Source organism: Meles meles, chromosome 11 (assembly GCF_922984935.1).
Source record: "Meles meles chromosome 11, mMelMel3.1 paternal haplotype, whole genome shotgun sequence".
Lineage (NCBI taxonomy): Eukaryota > Metazoa > Chordata > Mammalia > Carnivora > Mustelidae > Meles > Meles meles.
The window spans coordinates 70,856,163-70,871,278 of NC_060076.1; the positions used below are offsets into that span (position 1 = coordinate 70,856,163).

General features: G+C 35.3%; 1 protein-coding gene across 4 annotated transcripts in view; it reads left to right on the plus strand.

Annotated features, from left to right (window-relative positions):
- The window catches only part of GKAP1 (G kinase anchoring protein 1), an 84,016-nt gene that overhangs the window by 18,788 nt on the left and 50,112 nt on the right, over positions 1 to 15,116 (plus strand). For all 4 annotated transcript variants that reach the window (XM_046023465.1, XM_046023462.1, XM_046023466.1 and 1 more), the window contains exons 5-7: positions 4,032 to 4,109; positions 8,865 to 8,988; positions 11,896 to 11,918. In XM_046023465.1, the coding sequence (XP_045879421.1) occupies positions 4,032 to 4,109; positions 8,865 to 8,988; positions 11,896 to 11,918 (225 nt within the window). The remainder of the gene's footprint in view (positions 1 to 4,031; positions 4,110 to 8,864; positions 8,989 to 11,895; positions 11,919 to 15,116) is intronic.

Here is a 15,116-nt window from a genome sequence, read left to right on the forward strand (position 1 = left end):
GATGGGGAGTAGGAGTAGGCAATGAAGGAAGCCAGCTGAAAGGGGATCTGAAGTGCTCCTTCTTGGGCACACGTAAGTATCTTTTTCAGTCTTGTAGGCATTGTAGTGCCTACTATTTCTTCTTTGTCTTCTTTTCCTCCTCCTCCCGTAAGTGCTGCAGAAATCTCAATCTGCAGACTTAATAGAAGATACTTTTTAAAAAATCATGGTGGTTTTGCATTTTCTTGCCAGGTACCTGTCTTTTAGGCTCAGACTGTCCCCCCTCTCAGTTCTGTCTGTACATGTATTGATGAATTAGGTTGACAGCTATGTTTATAGTAGTCTTATGATTAACGCTGTGAGATATGTTTAGAGAATTTAGAATCATGTATTCTTTCTCTTATTGTTTTTGTGTTCTGCTACCATTCTCCCTGTTATCTAGGATCACAGATCTTATCTTTGATTCTTTCTTCTTTCATATTCAGTCAGTGTTCTAAAACTTGGTCATTCTTTTCTAGGGTATAGCCTTCTTTATTTTCTGCACTTTTATGTTCTGGTTCAAATTTCTGTATGCTGAGATTACAGATGTTTAGCCAAACACATTGATTCTAAGCCTTTGTTTTTCTGATGTTCCAGTTTAATTCTTTAAATTTACTTTCATCAGCAATTCTTTTTCATCTGGCCTGAGGAGTCTAATTCTGCCCTACCTAAGCAACCTCATTTTCCACTATTCTCCATTGTAGAGGAAGGGAATTCCAATTTACTGTATGTGCGTCTTGTGCCAGGCAGGCACTGGGGTAGGCACTTTACATGTATTAATAGCTTTAAATCTTTAAAACTGTCCTGTATGCTGATATTTCTATTTCCTTTTTATATACAAAGAAGCTCATATTTATAGAAATCATGTAATTTGCCCAAGGTCAGTTAACGTACATGGAAGTGGAATTTAAATGATCTACCTGAGTGTTCTCCCAAAGCCTGGGTTTTGTCTACATTTCTCTCTATTGAATTCACACTTTATTAGGTATCCCCTTTCTTTGGTGTATCCCATAATGCATCTGTTTTTAGTATCATATCTTTGTTCACTTGTCTCTTCTGAAATTTTTCTATTCCTTTTTCTACCTCTCCAAATTATTTCTTCCATTTATGGACAAACAAATTAATGTCTTTTCTGTATGCCTTTCTGAATTTTATTTGTCATGTATGTTTTTTTCCTCCACTTCTGTAGCATTTTCAATATTTTATTCTATTTCCTGTGCTTTGTATGTGTTAGTGTTCTGTCCACAACTGGAGCAGAAATTCTTTGAGGGCAAAAGCTGCTTTAAAGCCCTACAAGCAAGGCACGTAGAAGGTTGTCTATTATCTTATTTGTTGATTAATCATATGGACATTTTTGGAAAATTTGTTCTAGCTTTTAAAGATTTAAATTGAAACTTAAATCATTTTTGCCTACTTGTGTTTCCTTGTGTACTAGCTTGTGTTAAAAGCTCTGAACCGCTGCATTTAGAATCAAATGCTAAGGAGACTTTTCGCTTTAAAAGTTCCATTCAGTTGTTTTCATACTGTTAGAATCAGCTACTTTAATATTTAAGTTCTTGAGTTAATAGGAAAAAGAATAGTGACATCTTCTAGTTGACTCCCAGCTCTTTAATCTGTTCTCCTGCTTATTAAATAATTTTTGGAATATCAGTCAGAATATCTAACATATTGGAAATAATATTAAACGCCCTTTCTATAAGTGTAAAATGTCATTAATATGGATTAAAAATTCAGTGGTAAATTGAACTGGCTTTGATCAGAATAAACTTAAATAGTTTTGTTATTTTATCTGTGTTGGGATGACTTGACTTTACTTACAAAGAAATATTTTATACTCTGCTTTGAGTTTAGGTGGAGAAATTAATGTAAACTTTATTTTTTTAAGATTTATTTATTTAGAGAGTGAGTGTGCAGGGGTTGGGGAGGAGCTGAGGGAGAAGGAGAGAATCCCAAGCAGACTCTGCATTGATTATGGAGTCCGATGCAGGACCCAGTGCCATGACCCTGAGATCACAACTTGAGCTGAAACCAAGAGTCTGACGCTCAGTGGATTGCACCACTCAGGCACCCCTGATGTAAACTTTTTTGTGTAATGCTAACATGAATCCAGTTCTTTTTTACTTTATAGCATACTGTTTTTGAGTATCTCTTATATTATAAATATTTGGAAGGTTACTACTTTTTCCTGATGATTACTAACTTGGATTAATTCTTCAATTTGTTTTAGTTTTATAGAAATATGTACAGTTTACTCTGGGTTTAACCGTATTTTCTAGTGCTATATAGCCTTATTTACCATTTTAATTCTAATTGCAATTTTCTCAGAGTTAGATTGATTTTTTCTGTGATAAACCTAATCTTTTCCCCTTCTTTTTGTTGTCTTAGTGTAGGTTTAGATGAGATACTTTCAAAGGGATAACTTAGTTCGGAATAAAAACTTTAGTTCAGGGGCACCTGGGTGGCTCAGTGGGTTAAAGCCTCTGCCTTTGGCTCAGATCATGATCCCGGGGTCCTGGGATCCAGCCCCGCATTGGGCTGTCTGCTCAGCAGGGAGCCTGCTTACCTCTCTTTCTGCCTGCCTCTCTGCCTACTTGTGATCTCCCTCTGTCAAATAAATCTTAAAAAAACAAAACAAAACTTTAGTTCATGGTATCCAGTGTTTACATTTTTCTAATTTTTAAGTTATTCCTTGGAAATAAGTCATTCCTTTTTGGAGTCATTTTCTGTTTTAGTTTAGATTTGTCACTAAGCAATAGAAATAATTCCGATTACTGTTGGCTGAAGTAATTTGTTGAAAGGATTCACCGATTTGAATTAAGAACTAAACAAGTGTGCCTTGGGGGAGATGGAAGCTTAAACATTCTGGAGTGCTTAGAGATCTGAACGAGTAGAACTAGTATGCTCGCTTATAGAGGCTGACACATCAGATGATCAGACACCACTTGCTTTGTATTTGTTCTCAAAATTTAATTCCTAGGACATCAAAAAAGAGTTGAATCCCTTGCCACCACCCTGTCCTTGATGATGGTAGCTTGGATGTTTGTGTGGGTTTGGTGATGGGTGGTATACATGGTTATGTGATTGGCTGTCCTACTAGAATCACAGGACATTGGGATGAAGTATAGCTATTCACAGGAAAAAAGGAAGGGATTCTGGACAAACACTAGAGTTGTCCACTAAATTTGTGCCTTTATTATCTAGTCCACATAGGTTGACACATCCATGTACACAAATCTAGGAAGTTTACTCCTGTCATGTGGCAACTCTCCTGTATTCAGCTGCAGTTATAACCTTGTCTCCAGAGGTGGAAACCAAAGTTTCATTCAGCTACCATGGCAATTCTGTCTGGTAATTTTGGAGAGTAATTTGATCAGTTGATAGTAGGAGCTAGATTGTAAGAAATTAAGATGATTTTGAGTAGTGGGAAAGAGGAGCCAAAAGATATAGATCACAAATTAAAGAACTATTTTTTATTGTATTAGATGACCTTTAAAGGTAGGACAATCATATAAAAGGATAGAGGTAGAAAGGCACACTATAAATAATTATTCTGTAACATCAGAGATCTACCAGAACATTTGGTCACCTTATTTAAAGTTTCTGTACCTCTGTGGATTACTTTATATTAAGGGAATGATATGTTTTATAATGTTTATTGATTATTTTTCAGTTACATTTTTGAGTGGAGGTCACTATTATAATTTTCTGTGTCCTAAACTGGACACCATCATTGACCTCTAATAGTGTCAATTTCTTTGTAAAATTTTTTTTACTAAAGAAAAAAATTATGTGATGTGTAATATATAATTGACAGTGAATAGGGAAATAGAAACCTCAAAATTGGAAGTTTGCTTTCATATCTTCTGAAAACTACAAGGTTCTCTACTTTGGCATGGACAGATAAATTTGGAGAACCCAGATTGTTTTTAATGTGTTTGTTTCACTTTCCTGTATATATTGTCATGGTTATTTAGCTAGTGTGGCATAATTGTGAAACTTTCTTTTTTTTCTAGCTGACATCTGAAATGTTTGAAGCAGATCTTGAGAAGGCATTGTTGCTAAGTAAATTAGAATATGAAGAACACAAAAAGGTATTTACACATTTATTGATTTAGATATTTTAAATGTTTAAATGTTTAAATATTTTAAATGTTTAAGTGTTCAGAGGTTAGGACCAACCTTTCTGAAGTTTGTATAAGAGTTCTCCATTAAAACTTGTCCTAATGATATGAGGACATGGAGAAGCAACATGGGGGGTTAGGGGGATAGGAGAAGAATAGATGAAACAAGATGGGATTGGGAGGGAGACAAACCATAAATGACTCTTAATCTCACAAAACAAACTGGGGGTTGCTGGGGGGAGGTGGGATTGGGAGAGGGGGAGGGGGCTATGGACATTGGGGAGGGTATGTGCTATCGTGAGTGCTGTGAAGTATGTAAACCTGGCGATTCACAGACCTGTACCCCGGGGGATAAAAATACATTATATGTTTATTAAAAAAAAAAAATTTGGAAGGGGAGGCGAACCATAAGAGACTATGGACTCTGAAAAACAACCTGAGGGTTTTGAAGGGTCAGGGGTGGGAGGTTGGGGGAACAGGTGGTGGGTAATGGGGAGGGCACGTTTTGCATGGAGCACTGGGTATTGTGCAGAAACAATGAATACTGTTACGCTGAAAAAATAAATAAAATGGAAAAAAAAAAACTTGTCCTAAAAATTCACTACTGTAACAAAATATTATTATGAAGTTTTTTAAAAATAATTTTTTAAAAGATTTATCTATTTAGGGGTGGTAGATGACTTAGTGGTTTAAAGCCTCTGCCTTCGGCTCAGGTCATGATCCCATGATCTGAGTGGGGAGTCTGCTTCCTCCTCTCTCTCTGCCTGCCTCTTTACCTACTTGTGATATCTGTCAAATAAATAAATAAAATCTTAAAAAAAAAGAATATTAAAAAAAAAAGATGTAGCAATTTATTTGAGAGAGAGCAGGGGTGGGGAGGAGGAGACGAGGGAGAAAGAGTCCCAACCAGACTCTGTGCTGAGCATGGAGCCCAACATGGGACTTGATCCCATGACCCCAAGACCATGACCCACACGAAACCAAAAGTTGGGTGCTCAACTGACTGCACCACCCAGGTGCCCCGTTACCAGTTTTTTTCCCCCCAAGATTCATTGTTTATGTACAACACCCAGTGGATTGGAGCATTTTTATTTTTTTATTTTTTTAAACATCTTAATTTTATTTTATTCTTTTCAGTGTTCTAAGATTTTTTTGTAATAAGATTATTCCCTAGGTTTTGGGAGGCAACAAACTGAACTTCGGTGATTTAAAATGTTTCCTTAAATTTGTCCACTCAAGATGAAGAGAAGAGGGGAAATGAAATTAATAGCAGATGATTTATTTTAACTTATTTTTTAAATTAACACAGGAAATAAGTAGATTTAAAAATCTAAATAAGTGGGGTGCCTGGCTGGCTCAGTGGGTTAAAGCCTCTGCCTTCGGCTCAGGTCATGATCCCAGGGTCCTGGGATCAAGCCCAACATGGGGCTCTCTGCTCCGCGGGGAGCCTGCTTCCTCCTCTCTCTCTGCCTGCCTCTCTGCCTAGTTGTGATTTCTCTCTGTCAAATAAATAAAATATTTTAAAAAATCTAAATAAGTATGAGTACAGGGGCATCCACTAAGAGACTCTCTGCTGGAGATAACCTAATAATTAAATGGGAGGCCATTCCTGATGTTTTGACCTCGTGAACTCTGAATTTTATCTAAACTGTAATATTGGGCTGTGTGCTGAAGTGCATTGTACAGCTCGAAACTATAGGAACATTTAAGTAAAAGGTAGTATTGGCTTCCAGTTTCTATATTTAAATTGAGCATTTATTATTTTCATATAATTTGACATTTTAGTTCTTTATATGCATTGGAAATTTTTTTGGTCTGTAAAATATATTCAGTTTGTGATTGTAGTTGATCATAAGTGACTCTGGTCATGCTTAAGGGCCTTTAGACTATGTCATTGTACACGAGCTCCTTCACTTAAGATGAAGGGAAGAGGGAAATTAAAATTTATAGCAGGTGCTTTTGCTTTTTACTTGTATTTCAAGGGAAAAGGACGAAAGACTTTGTATATTATATGTGTTCGTTTCATTTTCCGTGTCCCTATTCCTGTTATCCTGAATAATCAAGAATAACTATGATCCTTGTTAGTTGCCCATTTAAACACAAAGCTGGCAATTAGAAAAATGAATACAGCTAGCTCTTATGTTATTTAATTATTAAAATGGATTTTCAGGGCGCCTGGATGGCTCAGTAGGTTAAGCCTCTACCTTCTGCTCAGGTCATGATCTTAGGGCCCTGGGATCGAGTCCTGCATCGGGCTCTCTGCTCAGCAGGGAGCCTGCTTCCCCATCTCTCCTTCTCTGCCTGCCTCTCTGCCTACTTGTGATCTCTGTCTATCAAATAAATAAATAAAATCTTTTTTAAAAATGGACTTTCAAGTTACACTGGAAAAGTATTAAAAAAAGTTCTTCTGGCGTGCTTAATTCAGAGATAAAATTTATCAAATAGAGTACTATCATATAATAATTTATTGTTATGAGATACATGTCTAGATTCTAAAGCTAAAAGAACTAACGATATCTTTAGATCTATATTGCTTTATGTAGATGGTGCTGATAAAATATGCTCCCAGCAAGTTTTCTTGGCACAGTCATAGGCCTGCTACCCAAAAGCATTGGTTCTATCAGACATTAATGACTTTCAGAAAAGGGAGGAACTCTTGTTGTATGCAATGATTAGTTTGATGTGATTGAATAGTATTCAATATTCAATAGCATTCAAAATTCAATAGTAATTGAATTTTAAGTTATTATTCCAATAAAATAACTATAATTCTTTAAGTGTATTTTTTTTAGGAACTAAAGTTTGGGGTGGCATTTTCTTTCTTTTTTTTTTTTTAAGATTTTATTTATTTATTTGACAGAGATCACAAGGAGGCAGAGAGAGAGGGGGAAGCAGGCTCCCCGCCAAGTAGAGAGCCTGATGCGGGGCTCGATCCCAGGACCCTGAGATCATGACCTGAGCCTAAGGCAGAGGCTTAACCCAGTGAGCCACCCAGGCACCCCATCTTTCTTTCTTTCTTTTTTTCTTTACTTACTTTAGGTTAGAGTGTGCACATGGAGAGGAGGGGCAGAGGGAAAGAATCTCAAGCACACTCCTCACTGAGTGTGGAGCCCAATGTGGGGCTGACCCTGAGATAATGGACCTGCGTCGGAAATTAAGAGTTGGACGCTTAACCTGCTGAGCCACCCAGGCACCCCTGGGATGGCATTTTCTTTTCTGTTCTATTACTCATTTGCCATATATATTTTTTAATAGCCAAAATGTGCAAAGCACGTCACAGAAAGATAAAGACATGGTCCCAGTGCAGTGGGAATTCAGAAATATGGAAGACTTGACTTTGCCTTGATGGGGATGGGTTTTAGAGAAGGATTCTTAAAGAGGAGTCTTAACTAGGTGTATTAAAAGGTCAAGTATAGGCCAGAGAAAGTAGGCATTGTCAGGGAGAGAGTGGCAAGTGTACAGGATACGTGCATGTGAAGAGTATAGCATCTTTGATTTGAAGTTCCTAAAGACACTTTCTGAAGGATAGGATATAAAGAATCTCATGCCCCAGGCTAAGGAGATTGGGCTTTATAAATCAGTTGGCTGAGAACTAGTGAATATTTTAACTTTTAGATTGATTTCAGGTTTTCGTTTTAGAAACTTATGCTGTAGCCGTGTAGAAGATGGATTGAGGGGCTAAAATTAGAGGGTGTTGCAGTGTCCAGCAAAAGAAGACAAGGAAATGACAGAACAGCTGAAGAGAACAGAACAGATATAAGAGATCTTTAGGAGATAAACTCCACAAGAGCTTGTGACTGATTTGTATATAAAGTCTGCAGGAAGAACAGACACAGGTGACTCAAGTTTCTAGTCTACGCAGTTGTATAGATGATGGTGGCATTAAACAAGGCACTTACTGGAGGATCCAGGAGGGCAGGCAGGGTGAACATATTTAGTTGGGCTGTGCTTACTGAACAGTGCAGCTGAGTTGTCTGTACATACAAAAATCAGTATATAGGTAGAACTTTAAACTTTGAGGAACAATGGGTATAAAGCAAAAGAATAGCTTAAGAATGGAATAATGGTGAGAAGAGTTTGGAAATGAGAGGCCAGCGAAGGAGACTAAGGAGTATTCAGAGTGTATTGAGAAAATCAAGAGGTGTTTGAAAAAATAACATCTTTGGATCTGGCATTGTGGGGGAGGTTGACCTTAATTTTAGTGGCAGAGAACAGGGGGAGCCAGATTTGGCGGAGGTGGTGAGAAAGGAAATTGACTATAAATGATTGTCTTAAGTTTGGTCTTAAATAAAGAAGAGGTGGCAACTAGGAGAAGTTATAAATCACAAAGTACAGCTTTTTGTTTTTATTTAATGTTTAAGAGGCAAGAGATTGAGTATATAAATAAAAAAGAGCTATCCTGGGGGTGGTGCCTGGGTGATTCTATCAGTTAAGTGTTTGACTCTTGATTTCAGCTCAAGTCATCATTTCAGGGTCATGAGATCCAGCCCTGTGTCGAAATCTGTGTTGAGAGTGGCGCCTGCTTAAGATCCTCTCTCTCCCTCTCCCTCTGCCCCTCCCCACCAGCATGTGTGCTTTCTCTCTAAAAAAAAAAAAGCTATCCTTTTATTCAATTTGGCTAGCTTCACATATTGATTTTTTAAATTTGCAGTTTACCTTTAAAAAGTATGTTGATTTTTTACCAGTGGTAAACCAAGCTTAATTATTGTTGGTAATTCTTTTTAGGAGTATGAAAATGCTGAAAATGCTTCAACTCAGTCAAAGGTTATGAATAAAAAAGATAAAAGAAAGACTCATCAGGGAAAAGACAAACCTCTCACAGTATCACTAAAAGATTTTCAATCTGAAGGTAATATATGTACAAAATCTATTATGCTAGAGAGACTATTTTAAGTCTTTGTATACTTAAGTTTTAAGTTCCTTGCTAATTTTTAAAATAAGTGAAAATTGTTTTGGTGATGTGTTACTGAGATTGTGAAAAATGTAGACCTGTTTAGAAAGAAACAATGTGGGGGGGTAGGTTTTTTTTGGGGGGGTAGTTTAAAAACAGTCATTAAATCCCCACAAAATTTCAGTACAAATTTATCTTTTTGTATCTGAGTTTGTCCATTTTCTATAACTCACTGAAAATAAAAACTCTAGTTTTTGAGTCATCTTGAAACATGATTATTGCCCTTCTAAAGTAAATGGATTTGCACTAGACCAGGAATAGTATTTCCCCCATTTTTGGTCAACCTCTTCAGATTATCTGGAACTACACCTTAGAAAATTAAAATGCAGATTTTGTAACTTTATAATATCATTTGTATTTTTTTATTGAACAGAGAAGACAAGGAAACTACACCATCCACCAAACTTTTGAAGACAGACCATAAAGTACATTGTTTTTGATGTGAGGAATCATGAAAACCCTGTCTGTGCTGTAAAATATGGTAGCCACAATTCATGTGTGGCAATTTAAATATAAATTAATTAAGATGAAGTAAAATAAAAAAATTCATTAGTTACATTAGCCACATTTCAAATGCTCAGCTACGTGTGGCTGGTAGCTTCTACATTAGACAGCACAGGTATGGAACGTTACTATCCTTACAGAAAATTTTTTTGGACAGCATTGTGCTTACACCAGTCAGAATAGTTGCTGACAGAATTAACAGTTGTTTGTTCATTGACAGATTGATCTATTTGACTCATGAATTTAGCCTTAATACACTGGGCATTTGTTCTGTGAGGATCAATAATACTGTAGCAAAATTCTAAAAAAAAAACCACAATGAAATACTTAACTGTTTTCAGAAGCAAGCCTATCTGTGAAATTAGGAATAAATTTAGAGCATTATGTTGCTTTGGTTTAAGGATCAGGATTGTTTTTTCTATAGTCTGCCTCTCTTACTAAGTTTCTTACTTGAGGTTAAAAGGTCGGATGTATGTTAGCAAGAAAAATTTTATATAAAATATAAATTAAATAAATATAATTAAAAACTAGGCAGAAACATGAAAAGAATGCTTTTTAAAACTTATATCTCATATGTTTGATTATAAGTGCTATGTAAATTTATTAGAATGAGAAAGACATCAGTATGGTACTGTTAAAAGGAAGGTAGATGACTATTTCAAGACATGGTTCTGGCATGACATTGTATGCTAAGTAAAACACACTAGAAGAATGGCTGTGATGTTAGGAATAAAGAAGAAATTAGGAATAAATAAGATTTTGTAGTTTGAGCTAAAACCTGTGATTTGGACATTTATTATACTTATATCAACAGATGGTTTGGAGAGCTGTTTTTTTTTTTTTTTTTTTTTTTTTATTTCTTTTCAGCGTAACAGTATTCATTGCTTTTGCACCACACCCAGTGCTCCATGCAATACGTGCCCTCCCTATTACCCACCACCTGCTTCCCCCAACCTCCCACCCCCCGCCCCTTCAAAACCCTCAGATTGCTTTTCAGAGTCCATAGTCTCTCATGGTTCATCTCCCCTTCCAATTTCCCTCAACTACCTTCTCCTCTCCATCTCCCCATGTCCTCCATGTTCTTTGTTATGCTCCACAAATAAGTGAAACCATATGATACTTGACTCTCTCTGCTTGACTTACTTCACTCAGCATAATCCCTTCCAGTCCCATCCATGTTGCTACAAAAGTTGGGTATTCATCCTTTCTGATGGAGGCATAGCACTACTGGGTATTTACCCTAAGGATACAAACATAGTGATCCGAAGGGGCACGTGTACCCGAATGTTTATAGCAGCAATGTCTACAATAGCCAGACTATGGAAAGAACCTAGATGTCCATCAACAGATGAATGGATAAAGAAGATGTGGTATATATACACAATGGAATACTATGCAGCCATCAAAAGAAATGAAATCTTGCCATTTGCAATGGAGAGCTGTTTTAAATTCTCAGTTATAAGATTCTCAGTTATAAGATTGCTGTTCTATTAAATTATTGTTAGTCCTTGAGAATATAAATTTTCTTCTATGTGCAAGAAGCAATGTTAAATATTAGATTTCCCAGTCATCCCTAATTTGAGTAAGAACACTTGCTCCCTCTGTGTACTTTAGTTTCAACCTTGAATCTGTGTGGATTCCCTCGTCTTCGTTTTCCTCATTCTGTAATCCCTTTCCAGAAATGCCGTGTTGTTACAGAATCAATGATTTGCTTAATCTGGGTATATTTCATATTACCTTCTTTCTTTTATTCATTTTCTAAATATACATCAATTTTTAAGATTTTTTACAGTATTATCAAAACACTATGATGTATATTTTTAAAATAAACTAAGGTTTAAATGACAAATACTGTTCTGCTTTTTTTTTCCCCACAAAGGCAGTGTTCTATACAATTTAGCGGTTGTAATATCTTGTGATTTCATTTTAGACATATTTGCTTCCCTTTTTGTCCCCCCAAAATTATGTGAAGCCAAAGACCTAAATTATTTGGAGTTCAAGTGTTCAAAATTTAATAATACCCTGTGGTATGGGTGGCATTTAACTGAGATACAAGATACAGTCCCTAAGCTGAGCAAATTAGTAATTATATGTTGAAATTTAACATCTTATACCTAGAGAAGGAAATATGATGTCTTAAACAACCCCCAAATGACTTCTGTAACTCTTATTATAATTTTTTAAATTCTTCTCAATTGCCTTAAATATTTCTACCTATTGGGTATTAATAATTATTAATACTAATAAAATATTAATGGTAATTTTCTTCAATGAACTTTCATCATTTCTTTTTGTTTACAGATCCCATTAGTAAAAAGACTGAGGTAAGTGTTATTGTAATCATCTTTATTCTAGAAAACATTTGATAATTTTAAGAATAATACTTCACTATTTGGCCGTAAGTCTTTTTTGAGACTTTGCCATATAAAGGATAGCCCATAGATTTGTTGTGGATGAATTCAGTCATGTTGATCTGGCCATTATAAAGTTATAAAATACATTACAGTAGAATAAAAGTATTATTCACATAAAGGAGGTATAATATTATTTGGCTTTAGAATCCTAATTTGTGTGTGTGTACACACCCACCCACACCAAAAGGTTACCACATGTAAGCTTAAAATCTTAGGGAAAAGTGGTGTAACACTCCAGTCTTTATTAAAAATATCCTGATATCCTGAAACAATGTCTCAAGATATTTTGGAATTATGGAAATTGTATGGTAAGATGTGATTCTGTAGTTTATAGCTATGGATCATTTACTACTTTCAACATTTACCATTAGATGGTAGTGCAGCCTACACATAACTTCCTAGGGTTATTGATCACTTTTATTTTTAAGACTCCAGTACCAGATTCTACAAACCTTTTAGAATTGGGAGGTACTATAATAAAATATCTTCTAATATTGAGGAAGATACTAAAAAATGTTAGCAGTTATTTTGACTACTAATCTGAAAGTTTCACTGTTCTATTACGTATGTATTCCATCAGTTGATTTTTTGAACGGTCAGAGATGTTTCTTGTTTTTACTTTATAATACATGTATGATTTTTGGCCATTTTTGATACTGTTTCAGCTATTTACTTGACAGGTCAGGGAAATGAAATCATGTCTAGAAAACCACGTCTAAATAATTCTGTCGCTATGTTAAAAGTATAATCCTTAACTATGAACAGAAGCACAAAATCAATATGTTAAAATGGATGGTGGAAATTCTTTTTATTTGAAAACCACTGGCACCATTTTTTAGATTAAAATTTAAATGACCACAAATAGAGTCTGAGAATCCATTTTATGTTTGAAAGTGAAAAACATGTACTTTGGGACTGATTCCATTTTTTTTAATCCATTGACTTATTTGGAGGATAGCTTTGTGTAAATAAGAAAGCACATACAAATGATACACCTATTTCTAAGAGACTGCCAGCACCTGTTAGTGGAGGGAAAAAGAATTTTTATAAACTGTGCCATGGTTTTCCTTCTTTCCTGATTTGAAAGAGGAAAAAAAAATCGAACTCACAGGAACTCATGTATTTAATGTATTCAGTCTGTGTTGTATTTAAACAAGCATAGATAGGTGTTAGAGCATATATTTTGTCTTTCATTGTAGTTTTAGAGCTGTGTTCTGATTGTCTTCTGTTAATAAATAATTTGATATGTAATAAAATTCACTCTGAATAATCGTAATGATTAAGACATTTTCTACTTTTGTAAATGCTGTCTAATTCTAATTTATTTCCTTTGTTAACTATTTTAAGAAATTGGTCAAAAGAACATGTAATTCACATTATCCTTGATACTGTTAAAAATATACCAAACTTATATTCCATTTCCATTAGAGTTATTACTCACTTTCTTGGGACTTGAATATTTAGGCGTTGGAGCATTTATGCCATGAATCTAGGAATCTAGAAGAATTTTTTCAGAGTTCAAAAATAAATCTGAAAAATGTCTGATTTCAAGTCTAAAATGAGATCTGCTTTCTACTCCTAAAAATATGCAAGTCTTTGTTATATGTATGCTCAATAATTGACTTATTCTTTCCATCTGTAATTTGTTTCTTATGCCAAGAGATTCCACCCCCCAATGGGAACTTTAAAAATTCCTAACCTCTGTTGAGAACAGTGTGCATTTCATCCATTTCTTCTTAAATCAGGTATTTACTGGATAAAATTCAAAAGAGAAAAGTTTTTTGTTTTTTTTTTTTACTTTATTGCTTGGTGATGGAGGAGTACTTGAACTTCTGTATATTCCTCTAACTGCCAACTAAACTTGTTCTCAGGTTGATTTCATTATTCTCCTTTTTCTTTCTCCATCCATCTTTATTATGTTATTAATCTCAGTGCTTCCTTTGTAATCTTTCTCACCTTGAAATGATTAGAAAATTGACATTTGTAGGACTAGAGGATGGGAACAATTAATCTTTCTTCCTTAAATGACCAGGAAATGCTGGTTGCCACTGCTACACCAGTCCCCATCCATTCTTCAGTATAGTCAAGAACATCCCATAAGAATTCTAGACAAGCAGAATGAATAAAAAAATAGGTGCTTGTATATACCTCTTAGAAGCCTTAACTAATCATGCTTTTTGAGGAGCATTATTTGATCCTTAAAGGTGTTTTTAATTTTCATGTGTTGCCTTTTTAAATACTGGTGCTGCAGGGCTTCTCTTTGGCTCCACTTTTATCTTGCTTTCCCAGCCCCAGTCTTTCTAGTACCATTCAGTAGCTTTAAAATTTTTAGTGACTATCATCTGTCTTAAAGTCTTAAAGGTCATGTCTTCAATATGCTCAAATAGACTATCTCTAGAAGAGTACCCAAGAAGCTGTAACAGTGCTTGTCAAAGGGTTGGGGAAGGACGGCTTATTGGGATAGGAGAAAGGCTTTTCACAATGTAAATTTTTGAAATTTTCTAGTCTGTCTATGTATTTAAAAATTACATCAAAAATAAAAAGCACTGGGTGAGAGAGGGAATGGGGAACAAACCTGGTCTTATCTGGCTCCATACCCTATTTCCTTTTTGTTGCACAATGCTTCCTGCATGTCTATCTTAGATATATGAGCTTGGATGAATAATTTATTCATTTTAGGTCCTAATTATATTAGCTAAAAAGTACAGTTGACTGTTGATTTCTAAAATTATGGTAAGTGATCAGCATGTGATTAAATATTAGATGCTAAAAATTGAACCCTACGGTTAACACTACCGAAACACTGGAGAACAGCGATAATAGCCCATTAAAATTTAAAAGCAAATAAATTCTACATAGTTTTTAAAAATCTCACCTAAAATCTGGCTTTATCTAAGCAACTCAACCTGTTTCCTACTCTTCAATGTCCTGAACTCATATTTGTTCCCATGCCTTCCCTTGTTTGTCTTGATTATACTTCCCTTATTTGTGTTGTTAAGCTTGGCTCCATAGCTCAGGGGTTAGAGCACTGGTCGTGTATACTTGTTAACCCTCTCTCTCTTGTTGTAAGTAAGAGAAGCCCGCTCAATCCAACATAAGCAAGAAAAA